Here is a 20,783-nt window from a genome sequence, read left to right on the forward strand (position 1 = left end):
ATTATTGATATTATCAGTGGCTATGGCGTATGACTAAATTAAGGCGTAGAACCGGATATTGCAGTAAATATTAGCCTGAAAAAACTGTTAATTTTTCAACCCTAAGTTTCATTTGGCCCAAAAATGTTCTTTTTCTTGGAGATATATAGTGATTTAGTCATACGCCATAGCCACTGATCCTGTCCATAATTCCTGAAAATTTCATCAAATTCTGAGCTACGGTTCTTAAGATATCACACCGACCATGCTTTTTGAACAGCTGATTTCAACTGATTGTTTCATATTAATGTATAATTTTTTTTAAATTTTTGTTTATGTTAAATTATTCTAGGACTCATAAATAATTACATAGGTAAGTTTCAAAAATTTCGGATGTTTCTTTAAAGAGCAATCATTTAACAAAAAATGCGTTTTTTTGGCGCCCTCTACAGTTCCTATCCCCTTAAATAGTTTGTATATGAATTTTAAAGAATGTTGATTGATATTTTTGTTTGTGTTTATTAATTATCCGATAACTAAATTATCGGTTATGTTTAAATGTTTGGAATTTATAGAAAATATTATAATTCAAATTTTATAATGTTACATATATTTCCTTTTCCTTGGAGATTAGTCCCAAATTTTGACCATTCTCAATACCATTGCAGAAAATTTTTTAAAATGATAATCGCTTATTGGAAAATTAATAGATCGTTTTATTTAAACTTTTTCATCTTGTTGTTCATCCGAATCATTGTCGGATATAGGTTGTACAAACCACCACCAATGATTGCGAGGGATACGAGAGATTTGTTCGTCGGTCACATGAGAATAATGAACAGATGGATATTCGATAGGCAAAGATAATTCCTTACAATTTTTAATATATTCATCAACCTGTACACAAGGAACTCTGTCTAAAATGGATCCATTACCAAGCTCATCAACAATATATTGAAGACCAGAACGAAAACGTTGAGCAGTTTCCACTGTATCAGGTATAAGACTTATTCTCAATTGGATGAAAAATTCCTTTAGAATAGGAATGATTTTTTCCACCATACATTCAACTTCGGCACGTTCTTTGTCCCCAAACAATGGTTTCGGTTGATGAAAAGCAAATAATAGACAATTTTCCAATGTTGGACGTAGGTTTCGATTTTTTCTACTCATGGTAGATAGTTTTTGCAATTCTTTCAAAAAATTGTTTTCCATTCTATATTACACACAAAAAAAAACAATGAGAAAAATCATAAATTAGATCTGCGGATAAAAAAAATCAAATTTACATGATTACGTTTAGTGAATCAAAATTGATTGATTATTCCTGTGGTTAATTTCAATTTTATCGTTGTTATCGTTATTGTTGTTGGAATTTTGATGAAAAATTGACAAACACCCATCACCAAAAAAACAAAAAAGAAAAAAAAACACGAGTACTTTATTTATGAATTTCTCCTTATTTCTCTCTCACACACATAAAAATCAATTGGATCAAACACCGTGTGTGTGTGTGTGTTGAGTTTTTTTTTTTCTCTCTCACACTGTGTATGTGTGGCTAAAATCCCAAAAAAAAAAAAAAAAAAATCTAAACCCAAAGAATGTGTTTGTGATGCACACAACACAACACACTCAAATACACTGAACATTTTTTTTTGTTTCTTTGTTTATGAATTTTATATATTCGGGAATTGTGAAAAAAAAAACAAATGAATCCATCAAATTATTATTCTAATCAAATGAAACTAAGGACAAACGAAAAAAAAATCAATGATTCTTGATGTTCAGTGATTGTATCCAGAGAAAAAAAAATAATAAGAACCAAATTGCTCAAACATTATATTCTGTTGAACAAATGGTCATCGTTTGATTGAAAAAATTTGTTTTGAATATAAAATGTGATTGGTCATATAGTCATATCACAACAGCAATGACAATTGAATCATATTGAATCAATGAATTGGCATCCATCAAACCTAAATCAATCAATCAAATTATATATCGATCGATTGATCGATCACCCATATATTATTATTTTCATTTTATTTCATTGTTTCTCTTTCAATTATTATTATATATTTTATTATATTTGTGCATGTAGAACTAATATTTTTTTCATCGATATCGATGTTTAACACATTCATCATTCACATTTACCACCACCGCCAACACCATAGAACACCAGTATATAATCATCATCATCATCATCGAAACTAGCATCATCATCATCCACCATCTATCGTATCGAAAAAAAAGAATCAGACATACACAGACACACATACATACATACATTTTATAATTTCAGACGACCACATTTTTTTTTATCATCCATCCATCGTCGTCTTCTTCGTTGTTGTTGTTGTGTTTGTTTGTTTGTCGTTGACATCCCCCATAAAAAAAATACATTCAATGATGAGGATCAAGTGAAAAAAAAATCATCATTTTCTCTCTCTCTCTCTCGCTTTCTGTTTGTGTGTGTGTATTATTTGAGCAATTGTTTTGTATATGAGTGTGAGTAAAAATTTTGTGTATGGTATTGATGGTGTGTATGTTTTTTTTCTAAAAAAAAAAGTTTGGAATTTTTTTTTCATTCTTATTTTCATTCATTGTTTAAGAATTGATTGATTTTGTAAACACACATCTTATATATTCTTGAATTCAATTTGAAACATACACAATCGAATATATATTATTCTACATACAGACATTATTTGATCGAAATAGAATCGAATTGAATCGTTGTCCATTCTTTTGTGTGTACTCGATTTTTTTTTCACTCAAATTTTTGCTCATTCAGGTATATATATTGATTGATTGATTATTGCCAATGTATGCATGCATGTGTTTTTTTTTAATTCATAAAATTGAAATGATAATGATTAGATTGGTGGTTTATTTTTCATTTTTTTTTGTCCTCTGTGTACACCACTCTTTGCACAAACACAAACACACACACACCCGCACATTCATTTCCGTTGTGGTTTTTGGAAATCTTCTTGCGCCCACCAATTGCACCGATAAGAATTGTTTGATCCACAAGCTAGATTTTCTTTTCTTTTCTAATCAAATCATTTCATTTTTGTTTAAAAAAAAATTCTAATGATTCTCATTTTCTTTCTTGTTTTGTTCCAGGAATCAGGAATTAAATAAAATCCATTGATGATCGTTTATTATAGAAGAAATCATATAATAACCGAAAAAAAATATCTGGAAATTGAATCAAATCGATTGTGTGTGTGTGTGTGTGTCTATGTGTTGGTAGTGCTCGGTATTTTTTTTCGTTTGTTTGTGAAATACACACAACAACACCCACCCATATAGTAAAATAATAAATCATCGAATTATCGCCTGTTTTTTTTCTATTTTATCGGCTTATTTTTTTCTTCTTTATTCGGTGGATCATTCTGGAACTTTCCGGTAAGATTTTTTTTTGGTTGTTATTGTTCATCTGTTTTTGATTTTTTTTTTAAATTTTGATTTATAGATGATTGAAGAATTTAATAATAATGGAATCAATGCAAACGGCTAAAACAACAACAGCAACAGCCGTACCAAAGTCAATGACAATAACCGGTCATACGAATGAATCAACGAAATTGATTACAACACCACCATCCTCATCAACGACTATAACCAACAATAAAATACAAAATCAACAACAACAACAACATCATCATCATCTTAATGATCCAATAACAACATTGTTAAGTGATAAAATTCGTTCAACAATGAATGGCCATATCCATCATCAACATCAACACCATAATCATCATGGAAATGGTTCTATTGTTGTCACGGCCAATAATGTAACATCGTCTAATGCTACATTGGCAGCATATACCACCGGATCAAATAATCATCATAATAATACAAATTCAACATCATCGACAACAACATCACCATCACCATATATGAATCATGAGGCATTTGCTGCACAAGTTCGTACCATCATGAAAGCAGCTGGATTGATTTCTGATAAGGTAAATTGGATTCTTCATTAATTGATTGAATGATGACCAATAATCTTTTTCTCTTTATAGTTATCATCACATAAAATGACATTAATGGCTGAATTGTTTGCATCGGAAGATGAAGATGGCGATGAAGTCGATGTCGATGATGATGACGAAGACGAAGATGAAGATGATGATGAAGAAATTTATGATGATGATGACGATGATTATGTTGTTGAACCTATCGATATTGAAGATGAAGAGAATATTGTCGATATTGATGAGGAGGATGAAATGGATGATGATGACGACGAAGAAGAATTGAATGATACTAATCAACCTGACAATGACGACAATGATGTAATTGATGAACAAATGATCATTGCAGATAATAATAAGAATGATAATGTGGATTTAAAAAGCAATCAACTAATGAAACAACAACAACAACAACAACCGCAATGGAAAAAAGGAATTCAAATTGCTCGACAATTACGTACAACGCAGCAGCTAGATAATATATCATCAGCAACAACAACTATTAATGATAATCATCAAAGTGATGTTGGTGATGGTTTGGTTATCGATGCTGCAAATGATGCCGATGATGAAGAAGAAGAAGAAGAAAATTCTGAAGTATGTATTAAAAAAAAATATACCTACCATATTTTACTGTTTATAAATCATATATATGCGTGTATGTGGGTGCGTGTTTGTAATCCAATGTTTGTCCTGAAATTTTTTGTTTTTTGAAATTATTACATGTCAAATTTTGTTGCATGGTAATGTAAATATTGAATTTGACGATGATGATGATGATTGTGAAATTAGAAAAAAAACAGAGAAAGAGAAAATAACGAAATAAAATAACGAGAGTGAGAGAGAGAAAGAGAGAGAAACGGAAAAGATATATCCGGTCAGTTCCGGGCTTGCCATTTGTTGTTTTTTTTCCTCTAATAATTTTTTTTTGTTGTTTTTCATTTTCAAATTGTATTTGCATGCATGTGTGTATGTGTGTGTGTTCCAGTTGAAATCTAGTTTGTTTTTTCATAGTCACAGGTGTCTTTTACTTACTTTCGCTGTTTGTGTGTGTGTATGTGTGTGTTTTATTTATTTGATCGACTTTTTTTCTACTTTCTAATTCACAAGCACAAACACACACACATTCAACAAGTAAGTTGTTTGTTATTATATATGTGTGTGTGTGAATATCGTGTGGTCAAATAATGAGTAATTTTGTTTTTTTTTCTTTTCTTTATTCAATGTTTGTTGTTGTTGTTGTTGTTGCAATTGATCATCAATATTATTATTTTATGAAAAAAAAGATGATCGATATATATTGATGTGTTTCCGTAATACTGTCTCACTCCATTTCTGTGTGTGTGTGTGTGTGTGTGTGTGTGTTCCAATGATGTTTTTATTCATTGATTGATGATGATGATGATGATGATTATACAATTGTTCCAGCTGTTGTTTGAAATTTATTTTTTTTTCATAATTGTCAGTTGTTGTTGTTGTTGGGACAATCAATGATTTGTTGTTTTTTTGTTTTGTTTTGTTTGTTGTTGTTGTCCGTGAGACATGAATTTTTTCATATCTATCTACTATAGACACAAATGGCCTGAATTGAATGATAACAAGATAGATAGATTGCTTACACTCTATAGAGTGGAGTTAGTTGTGGTGATAGTGGAAAGTAAAGAAGCAAGGAAGCGAATATTTTTTTTTTTATATTGAAATCATTATTATCGTTCCAAATAAGTTTGTTGTTGTTGTTGTTGTTGGAATATTGTTGTGAAACGGATCAATGGATCGTCATCATTATTATTTTCATTTTATTATTTATTCAGATAACAACCGTAATGATGATGATGATGATGATTGACCACATATGCCATTGACAAGTAATTGAATAATAAAAACAAAAACAAACGATGAAATATTACAGGTAATTGAAATTGTGTCTGAAATTTGACCATAGTTTGAGAAACCATCACACACAGTGTGTTTCCATATGGATTTTTTTTTTTTGGTTATCACCAAAAAAAAAAATGTGATGGTAGTACATTGATGATTTAGAGTTTTGCAAAAAAAAAATAGATAGATTGCAGCAATCGGTAAAAAATGAATAAAATTCAATTTTACTATGTAAAAGGTCGAATAATTTTTGTTCTGGTAAAGTTGCATCTTTCTCTCTCTGTTTTTTTTTCTATCTGTTGATCATAAGAAATGTAGAAAAAAAAATTGCAGCATCATTGGCAAAAAAAAAATGTCAAACAACAAGTGTCGTCGTTGTCATCATCATTCTCTTTTTTTTATTATTCAGGAAAAATCAATCAATGTCTGTGTGTGTGTGTGAGTGGATGTGGTAATTGCATGAATTTTTTTTTTCTTTAAATTTTTTTATATTCCAATTCCAATAGTATAAAAAAAAATTGACGACCACGACAACAAACGATGACGATAAACTTTGAAAGAGATTCGATGATGATGATGATGAAATTTGACGACGATATGATTATTGAATTGAATAGAGCATAAATAGAGTGAGAGAGAAATATAGATAAAAAAATGTGGAAGAAGTGATGGTGGTGGTGGTGGTGGTTGATGATGTATACTTTTTTGTCGAATATTTTTTAATTTATATGTATGGTGTGTATGTGTGTGTAGATTTTTCTCTCTTTTTTTTTATTTTCAACGATAAAATAAAATTTTTAGATTTTCCTCTTTTTTCTTCTTTCGGTATTTTATTATTATCTGCCACCATGCAAGTATGTCTTTGTGTGTGTGTGGATCTTTGAGTTTTTTTTTCTTCTGCCTATTTGTTCATCATTTCATCTTTTCTTGTTGTTGTTGTTGTTGAGTTTTTGTTGTTATGTTTTTTTTTCTTTAGTTTCTTGGTTTGTTGAAAAAAAAGAATCAATTATTGTTGTATGACCATTGACAATAATACAACAACAAACAGGGTCAGATTTTCCGGTAAAAACCATGATGATGATGATGAATTTTGTTTTGGTTTTTTTTTAAAAATTCATCATCATCATCATCATTATTGGTGGTGATGTTAATAAACATTGTATATATAATAATAATTTGATCTTTGATTATGACTGAACTTTTGTGTGTGTGTTTGTTTGTTTGTCATATTCACGTCTTTTATTTTTATTTTTTTTTTTTGTAAATCATCATCATTTGTTTGGCTTTATTTCACTTCTGTTATGTGTGTGTGTGTGTGTGTGAAATGTGATTTGTTTTTTTTTCTCATCAAATTGTGATCTATAGATTGAATGATTGAATGAAATAATGGTGAAAAAAAAAATTTGAAAATTTTATTGATAATTATCATCATTTTATTTCATATTTTCAAAGGTGGAATCTTTTACATTGGACGAGGATATTCATTCATCAACGGATCGTATCATACAACAACAACAACAACAACAACAACCGATTAATGATAATGAAACTAGAGCAATGTTTAATGTTTCATCTGCTAATGCTGGAACTGCTACTACTACTGTTGGTAAAACACCATTAGATCTTGTATCAATGATGACACGTTCTATTCGTAAAAATAATAAAGATGGTTAGTATTGATTCATTCAATCAATTCAATTTAATCGATGATCATTTTTTTTTTTTGCTCCATATTCTTTAGATATTTGTGGTGATAAAATTAAATTTTCATCATCATCTTTTAATCCTAAACAACAACAACAACAACAACAATTGAATACGTCTTCTGTTACAGATTTTCCAGGTATGTTTTTTTTTTGATTTTTTCTTCGATAAATTTTTTTTCAAATTAATCAATTTTTTTTAAATCTAGGTTCTCAATTATATCATGAATTACAATTTACTTCATCTGATATACATTGTGCATTTGATGTAGTTGGTGCCACCATTGCCAAAATGCGTATTAGTGATAATCAACAACAACAATCGCAACAGAATTTGCCTTCATCAATAAATAACGATGTCGATACAACAGCAACAACAACAAAATATTTGGATCATCATCATCATCACCATAGTGAAGATGTTCATGATGATGATGATGATGTTGATTTTATTGAAGAAACAATGATGAAATGTAGACCGGATTCAACGAATATTAACAACAACAACAATATGACGGCAACAACAATAATTCAAAAAGCATCATCATCATCAATAGATGATGAAGTGTCCAAACAGCAGCAGCAACCACAACAACAACAATCATCGTCATCTTCAGCATCCTCTTCTTCCTCCGCTTCATCATCATCATCATCATCATCGGCTTCATCAATATCATCCACATCAGCAGCGGCAACTGTAGCCGGATTATTATCACTAAATGATGATTCTAATCGTGCTGATGTTGATAAATTATTTCAATATGCTGCCGGTTTTGGTTGTTATGAAATGGTGGAATATTTGTTAAAAAATCCACGTATTGATGTTAATAAATGTGGTGCAAAAGAAATGACACCGTTGATGGAAGCAGCAAGTAATGGTCATTTAGATGTTGTCTGTCTTTTGTTGGATCATGGTGCCGATTTAAACCACAAGTCTTCCCAGGGCAGTACAGCATTGATTTGTGCTGCTGAAAATGGTCATTTAGTTGTTGTTGAACATCTGGTTGAAAAAGGTGCCGAAATTGAAACTCAAAATGAAAGTGGTCATACGGCATTAATGGAAGCTGCAAGTGCCGGTCATACCGATGTCGTACGATATCTAGTATCACAAGGTGCCAGCATTAATGTTCATTCAAATGAATATAAAGAAACGGCACTTACGTTGGCCGCATACAAAGGTCATACAGAAATGGTGAAATATTTGATTGAAATTGGCTCAACAGATATGGCACATCGTAATGAAGAGATGCATACCGCATTGATGGAAGCATCAATGGATGGTCATGTTGAAGTTGCAAGATTATTGCTTGATTCCGGTGCTCAGGTCAATATGCCACCGGATAGTTTTGAATCACCGTTAACATTAGCCGCTTGTGGTGGTCATGTTGAGCTAGCGTTATTGTTACTGGAACGTGGTGCCAATATTGAAGAAGTCAACGATGAAGGCTATACAGCATTGATGGAAGCATCACGTGAAGGTCATGAAGAGATGGTTGCATTATTGATATCACATGGTGCTAAAATCGATGCCACTACTGAAGATTCAAAAGAAACTGCTCTATTGATGGCTTGTGGTGCTGGATCAACCGAAGTTGTTAATCTATTGATTAAAGCTGGCGCTGATTTAGAGATTGGTGCCAATACACCATTGATTGAATCGGCACAAGAAGGACATTATGAGATTGTCAAAATACTTATAGATGCTGGTGCTGAAATCAACACGTTTAATAGTTCGGGTGAAACGCCATTAGCATTAGCAGCGGAAAATGGTTATTTTGATATCGTAAAATTATTGATTGAATCTGGTGCCGATGTTGATATTGCTGCTAATGGTGGCCGTACACCATTGATGAAGGCGGCGCAGAATAATCGTATAGAAATCGTAACGTATTTAATAGCAGCGAAAGCACCGATAAATCGTTGTACAATGACAAACGATGCAACACCATTATCATTGGCATGTTCAAATGGCCATGCAGAAGTGGCAGAAATTCTTCTACAATCCGGTGCCGATCTTTATCATCGTCTTAAAGATAATTCAACAATGTTAATGGAAGCGGCTAAACAAGGACACGTGAATGTTGTGGAATTATTATTACAATATAGTCATCATTATCGTTTGAATAATTCATGTCAATATCCTGTTAATAATCAAAATGGTAGTGGACCACAACAACAACAACAACAACATCAGAATCAGGGATCAACAACAGTGACTAAATCGAAAAAGAATTCAAACAATTCATCGGCAAGAATATTACCACCTTGTGCAAAGATGCAGAAAAAAATGACACAATTACAGCAGCAGCAACAATCATCAAATAAATCGACAGCAACAAATGTCTATCAAAAATCTGCTTCAACAAATAATAAACGAATCACAATGACTAGAATTAATGAATCAATTTCAAATAAAGTGATCTATCCACCACCACCACCACCACCAACAACAACTTCGCAATCATCAACAACGATTGAATTGGCTTCAAAAAAGATTCGAATACCTGAATCATTGCCACCACCACCACCACCATCATCATTACCACAATTATCTTCCGGTGCAACAAGTGGTAATAATAGTAGTAGTGGTGATAGTAGTAATGATAAGAAAATTCCATTGGCAACAAAATCAACACGTAGCCTTTCTGATCCAAGTCATTCAATTGTGAATCCAGTGGTTACAACAGCAACAACTAATCAATTTGTTAATATTGATCAACAACAATCAGATCATTATTCACATAATAATCGTTTATTATTGTATGATGAAATGGTTGGTTCAATGTTTTACAGTGTATTTCATTCATTATTGAAACCATCAATGTTGATAACAACGGATAATGTAACAGAATTAATGAAACAACAAAAAAAATTATATCCAGATGATGATCGTTTATTCAATGAAGTGATTGCCAATGTAAACGATTTGATTGATAATAAGGATGAAATTGATTTCTGGCGTGGATGGATTGAAATTCGTCTTAAATTTTTGAATATTTTTCGACGATGTATGGCAATGTATAAAAAGATTAATATTTATGAACAACAGCAACAACAATCATTATCAAATCAACAACAACAACAACATGATGGTGGTGATGCTACAAATGTTGTTGATGACGATGATGATGATCAGATTCAGCCACCAATCATTGTACCTGGATTTGTTTTGCAAACATTTCTACGACATAAACGTATAATTGAATCATTTTTTGGAATTGTCAATCCAAAATTATTGGATAAGCTACAAGAATTGTTACAAGCAAAATGGGATGGTTATGTACCAACAGAACATGTAGCCGCCAATTCCGTAGAAAATGAAACATTTGGCTTACCAATAACATCTACATCGGCAACTTGTATGGTGACCAATTTGAATGACGATGATGGTAATGATGAAAGTGGCGAAAATGATGAGAATAATGGACAATCAACAAAAGAAAATCGATCAGCTTCATTAACTGAACAGGATTGTTTGTATTTTGGTACTGGTGATCATTCATCATCAATAATATCAACAAACATTGAACAACATATGCAGCAACAACAAATGAAAACATCATTACAAGATATATCTACGAACAGCAATGTTGATCATTTTCATCCACCTGAAGAATTGGAAAAAATTTATCCAGAACAGATAATTTTCGCTATACATGATGATGATATTAAACCAGTTGGCTATTTGGATAATTCATTGTTTCAAGTTTTTTGCAAATTATCAAGAACATTTTTATCACCAAATAAACCGGAATCAATGATACAATTGATGCAATTGGTTGAAACAAAATCAACATTAAAACAAGTAATGCAACCATTGTTTGATTTAATCTATCGTCGTATACAGAGTGTACGTTCACGTTCAATTGATGAATTATTTGAATCATTGAAAGATGAAATTGAATTACATTTCTGGTATTTTGCATCACGTTCATTGTCTACGGCTGATATGAAACAATTTAATGAAATGATGGCACTTGTTTCAAATACAACGGCTAATAATAACGATAACAACAATAGTAATGATGATGATGATGTTATTTCGACAGTTGAAACAGTGAAAAATGATGCTATTTCTACTGATGATGATGATGGTGATCGACGATCAAAAATATGGCAATGTTTATTATCACCGGAACAGGTGGAAATGGAATTAAAAAATCAATTACTTGCTTCATTATCATTTGCAAAATTTACTACAGATAAATATGCAAAAGATTTATTACGTGAAAATCTACGATATCCAAGAATTGCATTGTTACAACAACCACAAATGATGATGGCCAATACCACAATGGATGGTTCATATGAAATTAATCTGGTTTTCTACATTTCAAGTGATGGTATCATAATGCCTACATATGGAACATCATCATTAATGAATAATAATCAATTTGATCGTCAAGAACAACAAAGATCTAGATCGCCATCACCAACATCAATCAATGAGTCTATGGTGGATAATATAAAAAATTCAATTACCTCTAATGATAATGTTCCTAATGCTTCTGGGGCTACAACTACTGCTGCTGCTGCTGCTGCTGCCGTGATTCCATCAACAAATTTTATTATGGAACCAACTGTTGCATGTTCAGATGCTGTTACTAGTAATAATAATAACAATGTTGATGATCCATCATCAATGATGCCACCATCATGGTCAGCAAATACATTATTACCAAATGCTTTAATTGAATTTATTAACGCTATACCACAATCATCGATTAGTGATCAGAATAAGATTCAATTATTACGTGAACGTCTTCGTGAGTTAGGAAATTGTAGTACGGAATTATTTCAACGACAACAACGTCTACAACAGCATCAGCAACATCAACAACATAATCAACATGATCATGAAATGGATTTGGACCAAACAATGGGAAAAACAAATAATGATGATAGATTAACTTCGGGTAAGTGTTTTTGTCTGCTTTATTTTTTCTTAGATTTCGAAAAAAAACACGTGATACGTGATCGGATTCGATAATTCGATTCCATTTCGATCGTTTTAGTTCGTTTATGTTAGATTAGTGACTAAATACACACATGTGTTTGTATCAAATTTTGAGTTTTTATTTGAATTTCTATTTCATTTCAATTCTAATTTATTATTTTATTTCAGATGTCCCAAAATTATTCCGAGAAATGATTGCTGCCCAATTACAACAACAACAACAACAACAACATGAACATGATACAAATCAAACCATTCAAATATTGCCACATTTTTCAATGACCAATACAACAACAACGACTACCACCGTGAATCCTGATCTAAATCATTGTCAATTATCAACAACGGCTACAACAATTTCACCATCAACTTCGTCATTATTTCATTTTGCTGCTACTGCAAATCAACAAACGTCAACAATGATGAATACAACGATGACATCATCTTCGTCATCATTGATGAATGATGCATTATTATCAACCATTTCTAATGATAATAATAATAATAATGATGAATGTCAAACAATCGAAACTACAACATCGATACAACCACAATCGCCAGAATTGAATTATGAAATGAATTATAAAACCTATCTAAATGTGCTTGATCAATCGACAAATTCTGCATTTGTTCCTGTGGTCGCACAACAGCATTCAACCAATCAACAACAAATGATAACGGCTACAACGGTTATAATACCAACAAATACAACATCAACAGCAACTATTGCACGTACTGGTTTATTTATGAATAATAATAATAATGCTGATTCAGTAATGATGATGGAACATCAAAATCAACAACAGGTACAAAAACAACCTTCACCTTTTCTATTTAAATCACCTCATTCAAAATCTTTAACAACAATGACAACGACAATACCACGAACTGCAAAAATTCATAAACAAGATCTTTATTCATCAATGATGAATGATGAGGAAATGATTACAAAATATTATGAAACACAAGCAAAACAATATCAACAACAATTAGCGGCTACAACAACACCACCACCACCACCACCGTTGTCATCATCAAAAACAACGACCCAATCAGCATCATCGTCATTAACGATTAAAAAGATTGCTCCGAATTGTCAACAACAACAACAACAGTCTCAACAACAATTGCTACAGGCAACAACAACAACAACAACAGCCACAACAAACATTGAATCAATCAACAAAATTTAAATCACCATATTCTGATCTAAATTCACATAATGATTCCAATCATGATACAGCATTGACATTAGCATGTGCAGCTGGTCATGAAGAAACTGTGAAATTATTATTAATGCAAGGTGCTGATATTGAACATCGTGAAAAGAAAGGCTATACGCCATTAATGTTGGCAGCAACAAATGGTCATTCGAAAATTGTTGATATTTTAATTGCACATAATGCCGATATTGAAGCACATACTGATCGTACAAAAGATACGGCATTATCATTGGCTTGTTCAGGCGGCCGTTATGAAGTGGTGGAAAAATTATTGGCACGTGGTGCCAATAAAGAACACAGGAATGTATCGGATTATACACCGCTTAGTTTAGCTGCATCTGGTGGTTATGTATCCATCATTAATTTGTTGTTAAGTTATGGAGCAGAAATAAATTCACGTACCGGTTCCAAATTGGGTATATCACCATTAATGTTGGCTGCAATGAATGGTCATACGGAAACGGCAAAAATCCTATTAGATCGTGGTAGCGATATCAATGCCTATATTGAAACGAATAAAAATACTGCATTAACATTGGCATGTTTTCAAGGTAGAACCGAAGTTGTTGCCTTACTATTAGAACGTAATGCTAATATTGAACATCGTGCAAAAACTGGCCTAACACCATTGATGGAAGCAGCATCCGGTGGTTATGTTGACGTTGGAAAAGTTTTACTAAATAAAGGTGCCGAAGTTAATGCATCACCTGTACCGGCATCACGTGATACAGCATTAACAATTGCTGCTGATAAAGGACATACATCATTTGTTGAGCTATTAATAAAACGTGGTGCAAATGTTGATGCAAAAAATAAAAAAGGTTATTCACCATTATGGTTATCATGTAATGGTGGCCATTATGATGTTGTACAATTATTGATCAATGCAAAATGTGATGTCGATGCACAGGATAATCGTAAGATTTCCTGTTTGATGGCAGCATTTCGTAAGGGTCATATAAAAATTGTTAAATTAATGGTTCGACACGTGATACAATTTCCATCGGATCAAGAGATCAATCGTTTTCTGTCCATTTGTCAGGATGAAGAATTGCAGAAAAAAGTTTGCATCTGTGCCGGTATCATACGTTTTGCGAAAGATCGACAAGCAGCTGAAGCATTTAAGAATGCTGCAAATTTATTGGAAGAAATTGATCAAGAACGTTCACGTGAAGAGAATCGAAAAGCAGCAGCAGCTAGACGTCGTGAACGAAAAAAACAGAAGAAAAAAGAAAGAGCCGGTAAGAATCATTTGGAATCGAATAATAATAATAATCAAATGGATGATGAAATGAATTCAACAACGAAATCAAGCAATAGTGATAAAGCCAGTAGTGAAGAACCGATAAAATCAAATGATAATGATGATTTTACAATCGATGATGATGATGAAGATGATGTTGATGGTGATGGTGAGAAAACGATATCGGTTGATAATAATAAATTGAAACAACAGCAATTGGATTCTTCAATATCATCGAAAGAAAAAACGAAAATTTCCACCAACACTAATGCTGAAATATCATCATCATCTATGAATAAAAATAGTGAATTTATGAAAAAAATGAAAAAGAAGAAACAAAAATCTCGACAAATTGATGAACAACATGATCGACAGGTAGAGAATTTAATTAATCAACAGCAGCAGCAACAACAAGAACAGGCTAAAGTTGATGTGGCAGATGCTATAATTAAAATTCATCAACAACAACAACAGCAGCAGCAGCAACAGAATAATAATAAAACAGAAACAATGGTACATAATAAAAAGATGATAAATGGTGTTAGTAATAAAACAAATCGAACATCACCGACAACAAAAATTCAGATTATAAAAAATCATCAAAATCGAAAACAAATTTTAATTAATAATAATAATGATGAATCATCAACGAATTCATCATCATTGCGAAAAACTAATCAGGAAATTTCCCATAACAACGACAACAGGTAACGTCATTTATGGATATATTTTTATAATATACTTTTTTTTTATAAACTCACATTTTTTTTCTTATTTCATGTGTTCATTCTTTGTTAAAATAGTCTTTTTACCGGATCGAATAATAATCATCAATCACATTATCACAATAGTAATAACCACGGTGACAATACTTTGGGCAAAATTGATCAAATAACATCGATAACTGCTGTACCATTGATGACTAATTCTAATTATCAACAACAACAGCATAAAAATCATAATCAAAATCAACCATCACAACAACAACAACAAGCGAATAACGTTGGAAATTCTCGTAACAACAATAGTAGTAGCAGTAGTGGTAGTAATAAAACATTTACTAGTAAACACCATCAACAACAACAACGTTTCGAATCAACAAATTCGAATTCGAATATATCGTCGGCATCATTATTGTCGAATAATAATAATAATAAGTCTACGGCTAGCGTAACGACAGCAACAACAATAACGAACGAAATGAAACGTGAAGACGGTTGGAAAGAAGTTGTTGAGAGAAGAAAATCTAAAAAAGTATTGGTTCCTGCCAATGCAATTAGCCGTGTAATTGGACGTGCTGGATGCAATATCAATACTATTCGTGAAATTTCCGGTGCACATATCGAAGTGGAAAAACAAAAAGGTCAAGGAGATCGTATGGTTATTATTCGTGGATCGGCCGATGTTACACGAATTGCTTCACAATTGATTACGGTATTATCGAAAGAAGCCGATAAAGATTTATCCGAAATTATTCGAGAATTAGGCCTATCAAAGCCAACAAATGATACAACGACGACTGCTGTTGCAACTGTTCCCGCGGTGTCCAATTCTAATCACCATCAGACAGAATCGTCTACAACAACATTATCCTCACCTGTTTCTGGAACATCAGAAATTTCGCAAACTTCAACGACCGTTTCAAATACCAGTAATCAAACACAACAACGTCAAGCATCGAAATCGGTTGGTCGAACACCCACAACATCTGTAACCAATTTTCATACGAATAATGGCAAAACATTAGTCTCATCGGGAAAAAATCAATCCGATTCGAATAAACAATCATCTGGAACATCGAATACTGTTTCCTATACAATGGCTGTAAATTCTAAAATACGATCAATAAATTCATCATCATCATCATCTTCGGTTTCGACATTGTCGACAACAACGACACCAGTTTCGAATATCAAATCAAACAGCGGAAATAGTAGTAGCACTACTACCACAATCAATAATGGTGTGAAAATTATGAGTGCCGTTTATAAGCCATCGAATAAATCTCAAATGTTTCGAAACACAAATAATATTGTTTACAACAACAATAGTATAGCTACGAAAATGGAAACTTCGCATTCAATGAATGAAACAAAATCATCATCCAGTGTACAATGTCTATCGTCGACAATAACAACGACAACGACGACATCATCCAAGATGAATGAAAAATTGAATTTTGCTTCTGTTGCTGCTGGCAGTATTGCTGTTAGTTCTAACATTGGTGATTCATATCATCATCATCATCATCATAATATCGCATTATCACCATCTTCGATTAATTCAGCTACATCACCATCATCTTCAATGGCTTCTTCCACATCAATATCGAAACCACAACACAACAACAACATCAACATTCAGATTCAATGATTATTGATGATAAACAATCTAATCTAACTTCTGTATTCAAAACCAGTAATGTTTCAAATAGTAGTAGTAATAATCGACAATTTGTATCATCAAATTCTTCATCATCGGCATCATCATCAGCTGTTGATGTTGCTGCAGCATTTTCACCATCATCAGCTGTAACCACAGGCTCATTATCGATACAAACTTGTGTGGATAATAATAGTAATAATAATAATAACAACAATAATCAATCTGTTCCACCACATCATTCACAATATCATCAACAGCAGCAGCCACAGCATTCGAATCCAACACCAATTGGACATGTGAGATCGGCACCATGTACTCCTCCTATTGCGAATTATATTTCATTTGGTTCCAAATTTATATCGGCCAATTCAAATAATCTACAATCACAACAATTACAGCAGACATTATCAGATGTTCTTTATAGTAATGATTCACAGCAACAACAACAACTGTTGCAATCAAATGTAACTGGAAACAATAATAACAAATTGAATAATGTTGATCCATTCTTATTGAATTCTGCTGCTGTTTCATCCACAACATCGGAATATGCTAATTTGTTTCAACAACAACAACAACAACAACAGCACAATAGCAATGGTGCTAATAACCAGAATAATCAAATACATCCAAATTTTCTTTTATCCAATATGATGATCAATTCAAATGCTGAATCGACCTTATCGAATCATTCACATCATCATGGAATAATGGGACATCAACCAGTATCAATGAGTTCACCAATCAATCGTGCATCTGTAAATGCTGCTAGCTTCCTTGATCATAGGCCAATCACGCCCAATATCTATGAACATCATTCTTCCAAACCAACAACATCATCATCGTCATCCAGTAGATCATCGCAATTGAATCCAAATGCACCGGATTTTGCTTCCCGTTCAAATTCATTTTCAACGAATACATTGTCACAGCCAAATTCAATGCTCTCGTTGAATCTAAATCAAATGAATCCATCATTAAGTCAATCTGCTCACACTGTATCAAATTTTGGGGCCAATATGGCTGCACCTAATCATTTGCAAACTGGTGTCGGAAGACCTAATTTCCTTGCTGCTGCCGCTGCGGCAGCTGCTGCTGCTGGTACAAATGTAGCTCCCAATATTTCGAACGATGTACGTCAAATGATTGTCAATTATTCAATGAATATTTTCCAAAATCAAATACCGAAACGTCATCAAGAAGCAGCAGCACGTCTTGCACATTCATTTGCACAGAGTGAAGTACTATTGAATAATACTGTTGGACCACATATTCCCACACATCAACCACAACCACCACCATTACAACCACAATTTGGTCCACCAGTTGCAGATAATAGATTGAATATGATTCAACAATACATGTTACAACAACAACAGCAACAACAAGGCCAAATCCGTGCAGCTACAATGCTTGGAGTAACAAATAATATCGATTCTTATTCATCTGGATTGCCACAACAACAGACAGCATCCACATTACCATTGATGCAACATTATCGAATGCAGCAGCAGCATCCATTGATCAATAATAATAGTAATAATCATGGTAATTTCTCACTATCGAATTATGATCTGTATGGAACTTCAGCAACATCATCATCGACGACTTCATCTTCTAATCATCAACAACAACAACAAAATGATGTTGTAAATAATTTGTCTACAGTTTCAGCTACTACAATAGATAATACTGGAGATAATGGTAACAATCCACAACAACAGAAGTTGAAACCACCGGCACCGATCGGAACTGAACGTGCACAACGAAAAAATCCAAATCAACAACATTCTACTGCTTCATCGGTGACAACCAACGCATTGTTTGGTGAACATCATCCAACGATTGGCACTGCTTCGGGATGGTTAGAAAATTGTGATGATCTTGCAGTCGATTCTTCTGGCTCATCTGTGGCCCCTGGTAGTGGTGCACATCTGCCATCTCCATTTGGCACCACGGATTTTTCTGACATTTTTCCAGCACAACCAACAGCGAATGATTTTGGATTGTTGAATACTTTTGGCACATCTGCAACAAGTGGTGGTAGAAATAATCCTACAACGGTTAATCCGTCTGGAGCCACACGTATTGGCGATGATTCATCATTTGATCCATACAATCCTGTAAGTTGTTTTATCAAAGTAAAAAAATATCACCATTGATTTTTATGTTTATTTCTCCAGGTCGCTAATGATTTCAAAATGTTAAACATACTGAACAATACTGGCGGTAGTAATGATGCAGAATATTGGTCAACAAATACTAATAATAATTCTGCTAATAAATCACCGATCAATAATGTCGGTACATTGGATACTTCGAAAATGGTAAGAAAATTGATTGAAAATTACAATTTCATTGATATTCTTTCATATCATTACATTTCGTATAGCAATGGAATAATTGGAATAATCACAACTAAAAAAAGGAACAAAGTAAAATATTTTCTTTCAAATGGAATTTATTTCATTCTCCGTAATTATATCAACCAACAACACTGAATTTCTCTTTATTCATCTTTGCCTCCTTTATCATCATTATTATCACTATTTTTGGTCCAAATAAACTGAACTAAAATTGATAAAACAACAGCAGCAGCCGCATTAATATCAATCATCATCATAAATTTTAGCACCCCTAAATGTGTGTGTTTGTGTGATACAAAATGTTTTTTCTTCATTAATTAAATCACACTTTTAAATACACTCTTAAAGCATTAATACCGTTTGATTCTTCTTTTCTCACCACCATCATTTTATATTTGTCTATTGATTCGTACAAAATTTTTTCACTCAAAACAAAATGGAACTTTAAAACTTAGTGATACACACTCATATTATACACATACACACACACAAATGAATGGGCGCGATATAAACCGATTATTACTCTTCCCCCTTTCACTCTACTATATTGATATTAACATCTTTTATTTGTCATTATTTTTTTCAAATTGGAATTTTTGTTTTTTTTGTCTTACCCTTTTGCAATTTTTCTTGCAAATTTTTTTCCGGAAGAGAAAATTTGTATGTAAAAATCAACAATGGAAAGAGACAATTAACAACAACAACAACAAAATATAAACCAGAAGTGAGAAACTTTTTTCCAAAAAAAAACAAACAGATAAATCTATGTAAAACGCTTCCACTATTATTTCATGATGATATATTGATAGAATTTAAGAAAAACCATTTAACCACCTTCCATTGATAATCAACAACAACACCAGTTATATTAGCCGATTATTGAAAACAAAAATTGATTTTTGAATCATCTGTTGTGATTGGATTTTGGATGAAAAAATTTTTATATTCATTGTTTTTGTGTAACACCACAATTTTTTTCAATGTGTATCTTTTTCTTGATTTTCTTTACTTTATAATAATATCTATATGTATCTGTGTGTGTATCTTGAAGGTTGTT

At 32.4% G+C, this 20,783-nt stretch overlaps 2 protein-coding genes across 3 annotated transcripts in view; one reads left to right on the forward strand and one right to left on the reverse strand.

The window, feature by feature from the left end:
- The window catches only part of LOC124496974 (uncharacterized), a 27,559-nt gene extending 6,790 nt beyond the window's left edge, over nucleotides 1-20,769 (forward strand). The window contains 15 exon segments of the mRNA XM_075732432.1: nucleotides 1,894-2,521; nucleotides 3,112-3,396; nucleotides 3,464-3,959; nucleotides 4,020-4,568; nucleotides 7,302-7,518; nucleotides 7,591-7,692; nucleotides 7,762-12,468; nucleotides 12,678-13,485; nucleotides 13,567-13,660; nucleotides 13,662-15,018; nucleotides 15,271-15,682; nucleotides 15,779-17,275; nucleotides 17,314-19,483; nucleotides 19,544-19,687; nucleotides 19,753-20,769. Coding sequence (XP_075588547.1) covers nucleotides 3,486-3,959; nucleotides 4,020-4,568; nucleotides 7,302-7,518; nucleotides 7,591-7,692; nucleotides 7,762-12,468; nucleotides 12,678-13,485; nucleotides 13,567-13,660; nucleotides 13,662-15,018; nucleotides 15,271-15,682; nucleotides 15,779-17,275; nucleotides 17,314-19,483; nucleotides 19,544-19,687; nucleotides 19,753-19,782 — 12,561 coding nt within the window. The 5' untranslated portion in view covers nucleotides 1,894-2,521; nucleotides 3,112-3,396; nucleotides 3,464-3,485 and the 3' untranslated portion in view covers nucleotides 19,783-20,769.
- Nucleotides 287-1,417, reverse strand: LOC142597689 (uncharacterized). Of its 2 annotated transcripts, none has more exons than XM_075732781.1 (2): nucleotides 1,277-1,417; nucleotides 287-1,195 (listed from the first exon to the last, which is right to left on the reverse strand). In XM_075732781.1, exon 2 carries the CDS (start codon nucleotides 1,192-1,194, stop codon nucleotides 700-702), a length of 495 nt encoding a protein of 164 aa, XP_075588896.1. In that variant the 5' UTR covers nucleotide 1,195; nucleotides 1,277-1,417; the 3' UTR covers nucleotides 287-699. The 2 variants fall into 2 exon arrangements, with proteins under 2 accessions (XP_075588896.1, XP_075588897.1); XM_075732782.1 differs by having other exon boundaries at nucleotides 1,269-1,372.
- Nucleotides 20,770-20,783: the final 14 nt, after the last annotated feature.

This window comes from Dermatophagoides farinae, chromosome 7 (assembly GCF_024713945.1).
Source record: "Dermatophagoides farinae isolate YC_2012a chromosome 7, ASM2471394v1, whole genome shotgun sequence".
Taxonomy (NCBI): Eukaryota; Metazoa; Arthropoda; class Arachnida; order Sarcoptiformes; family Pyroglyphidae; genus Dermatophagoides; species Dermatophagoides farinae.

Excerpts from the sequence above, each read along its gene's own strand:
- LOC142597689 (XM_075732781.1), bottom strand. The coding sequence starts at position 1,194 with ATGGAAAACAATTTTTTGAAAGAATTGCAAAAACTATCTACCATGAGT.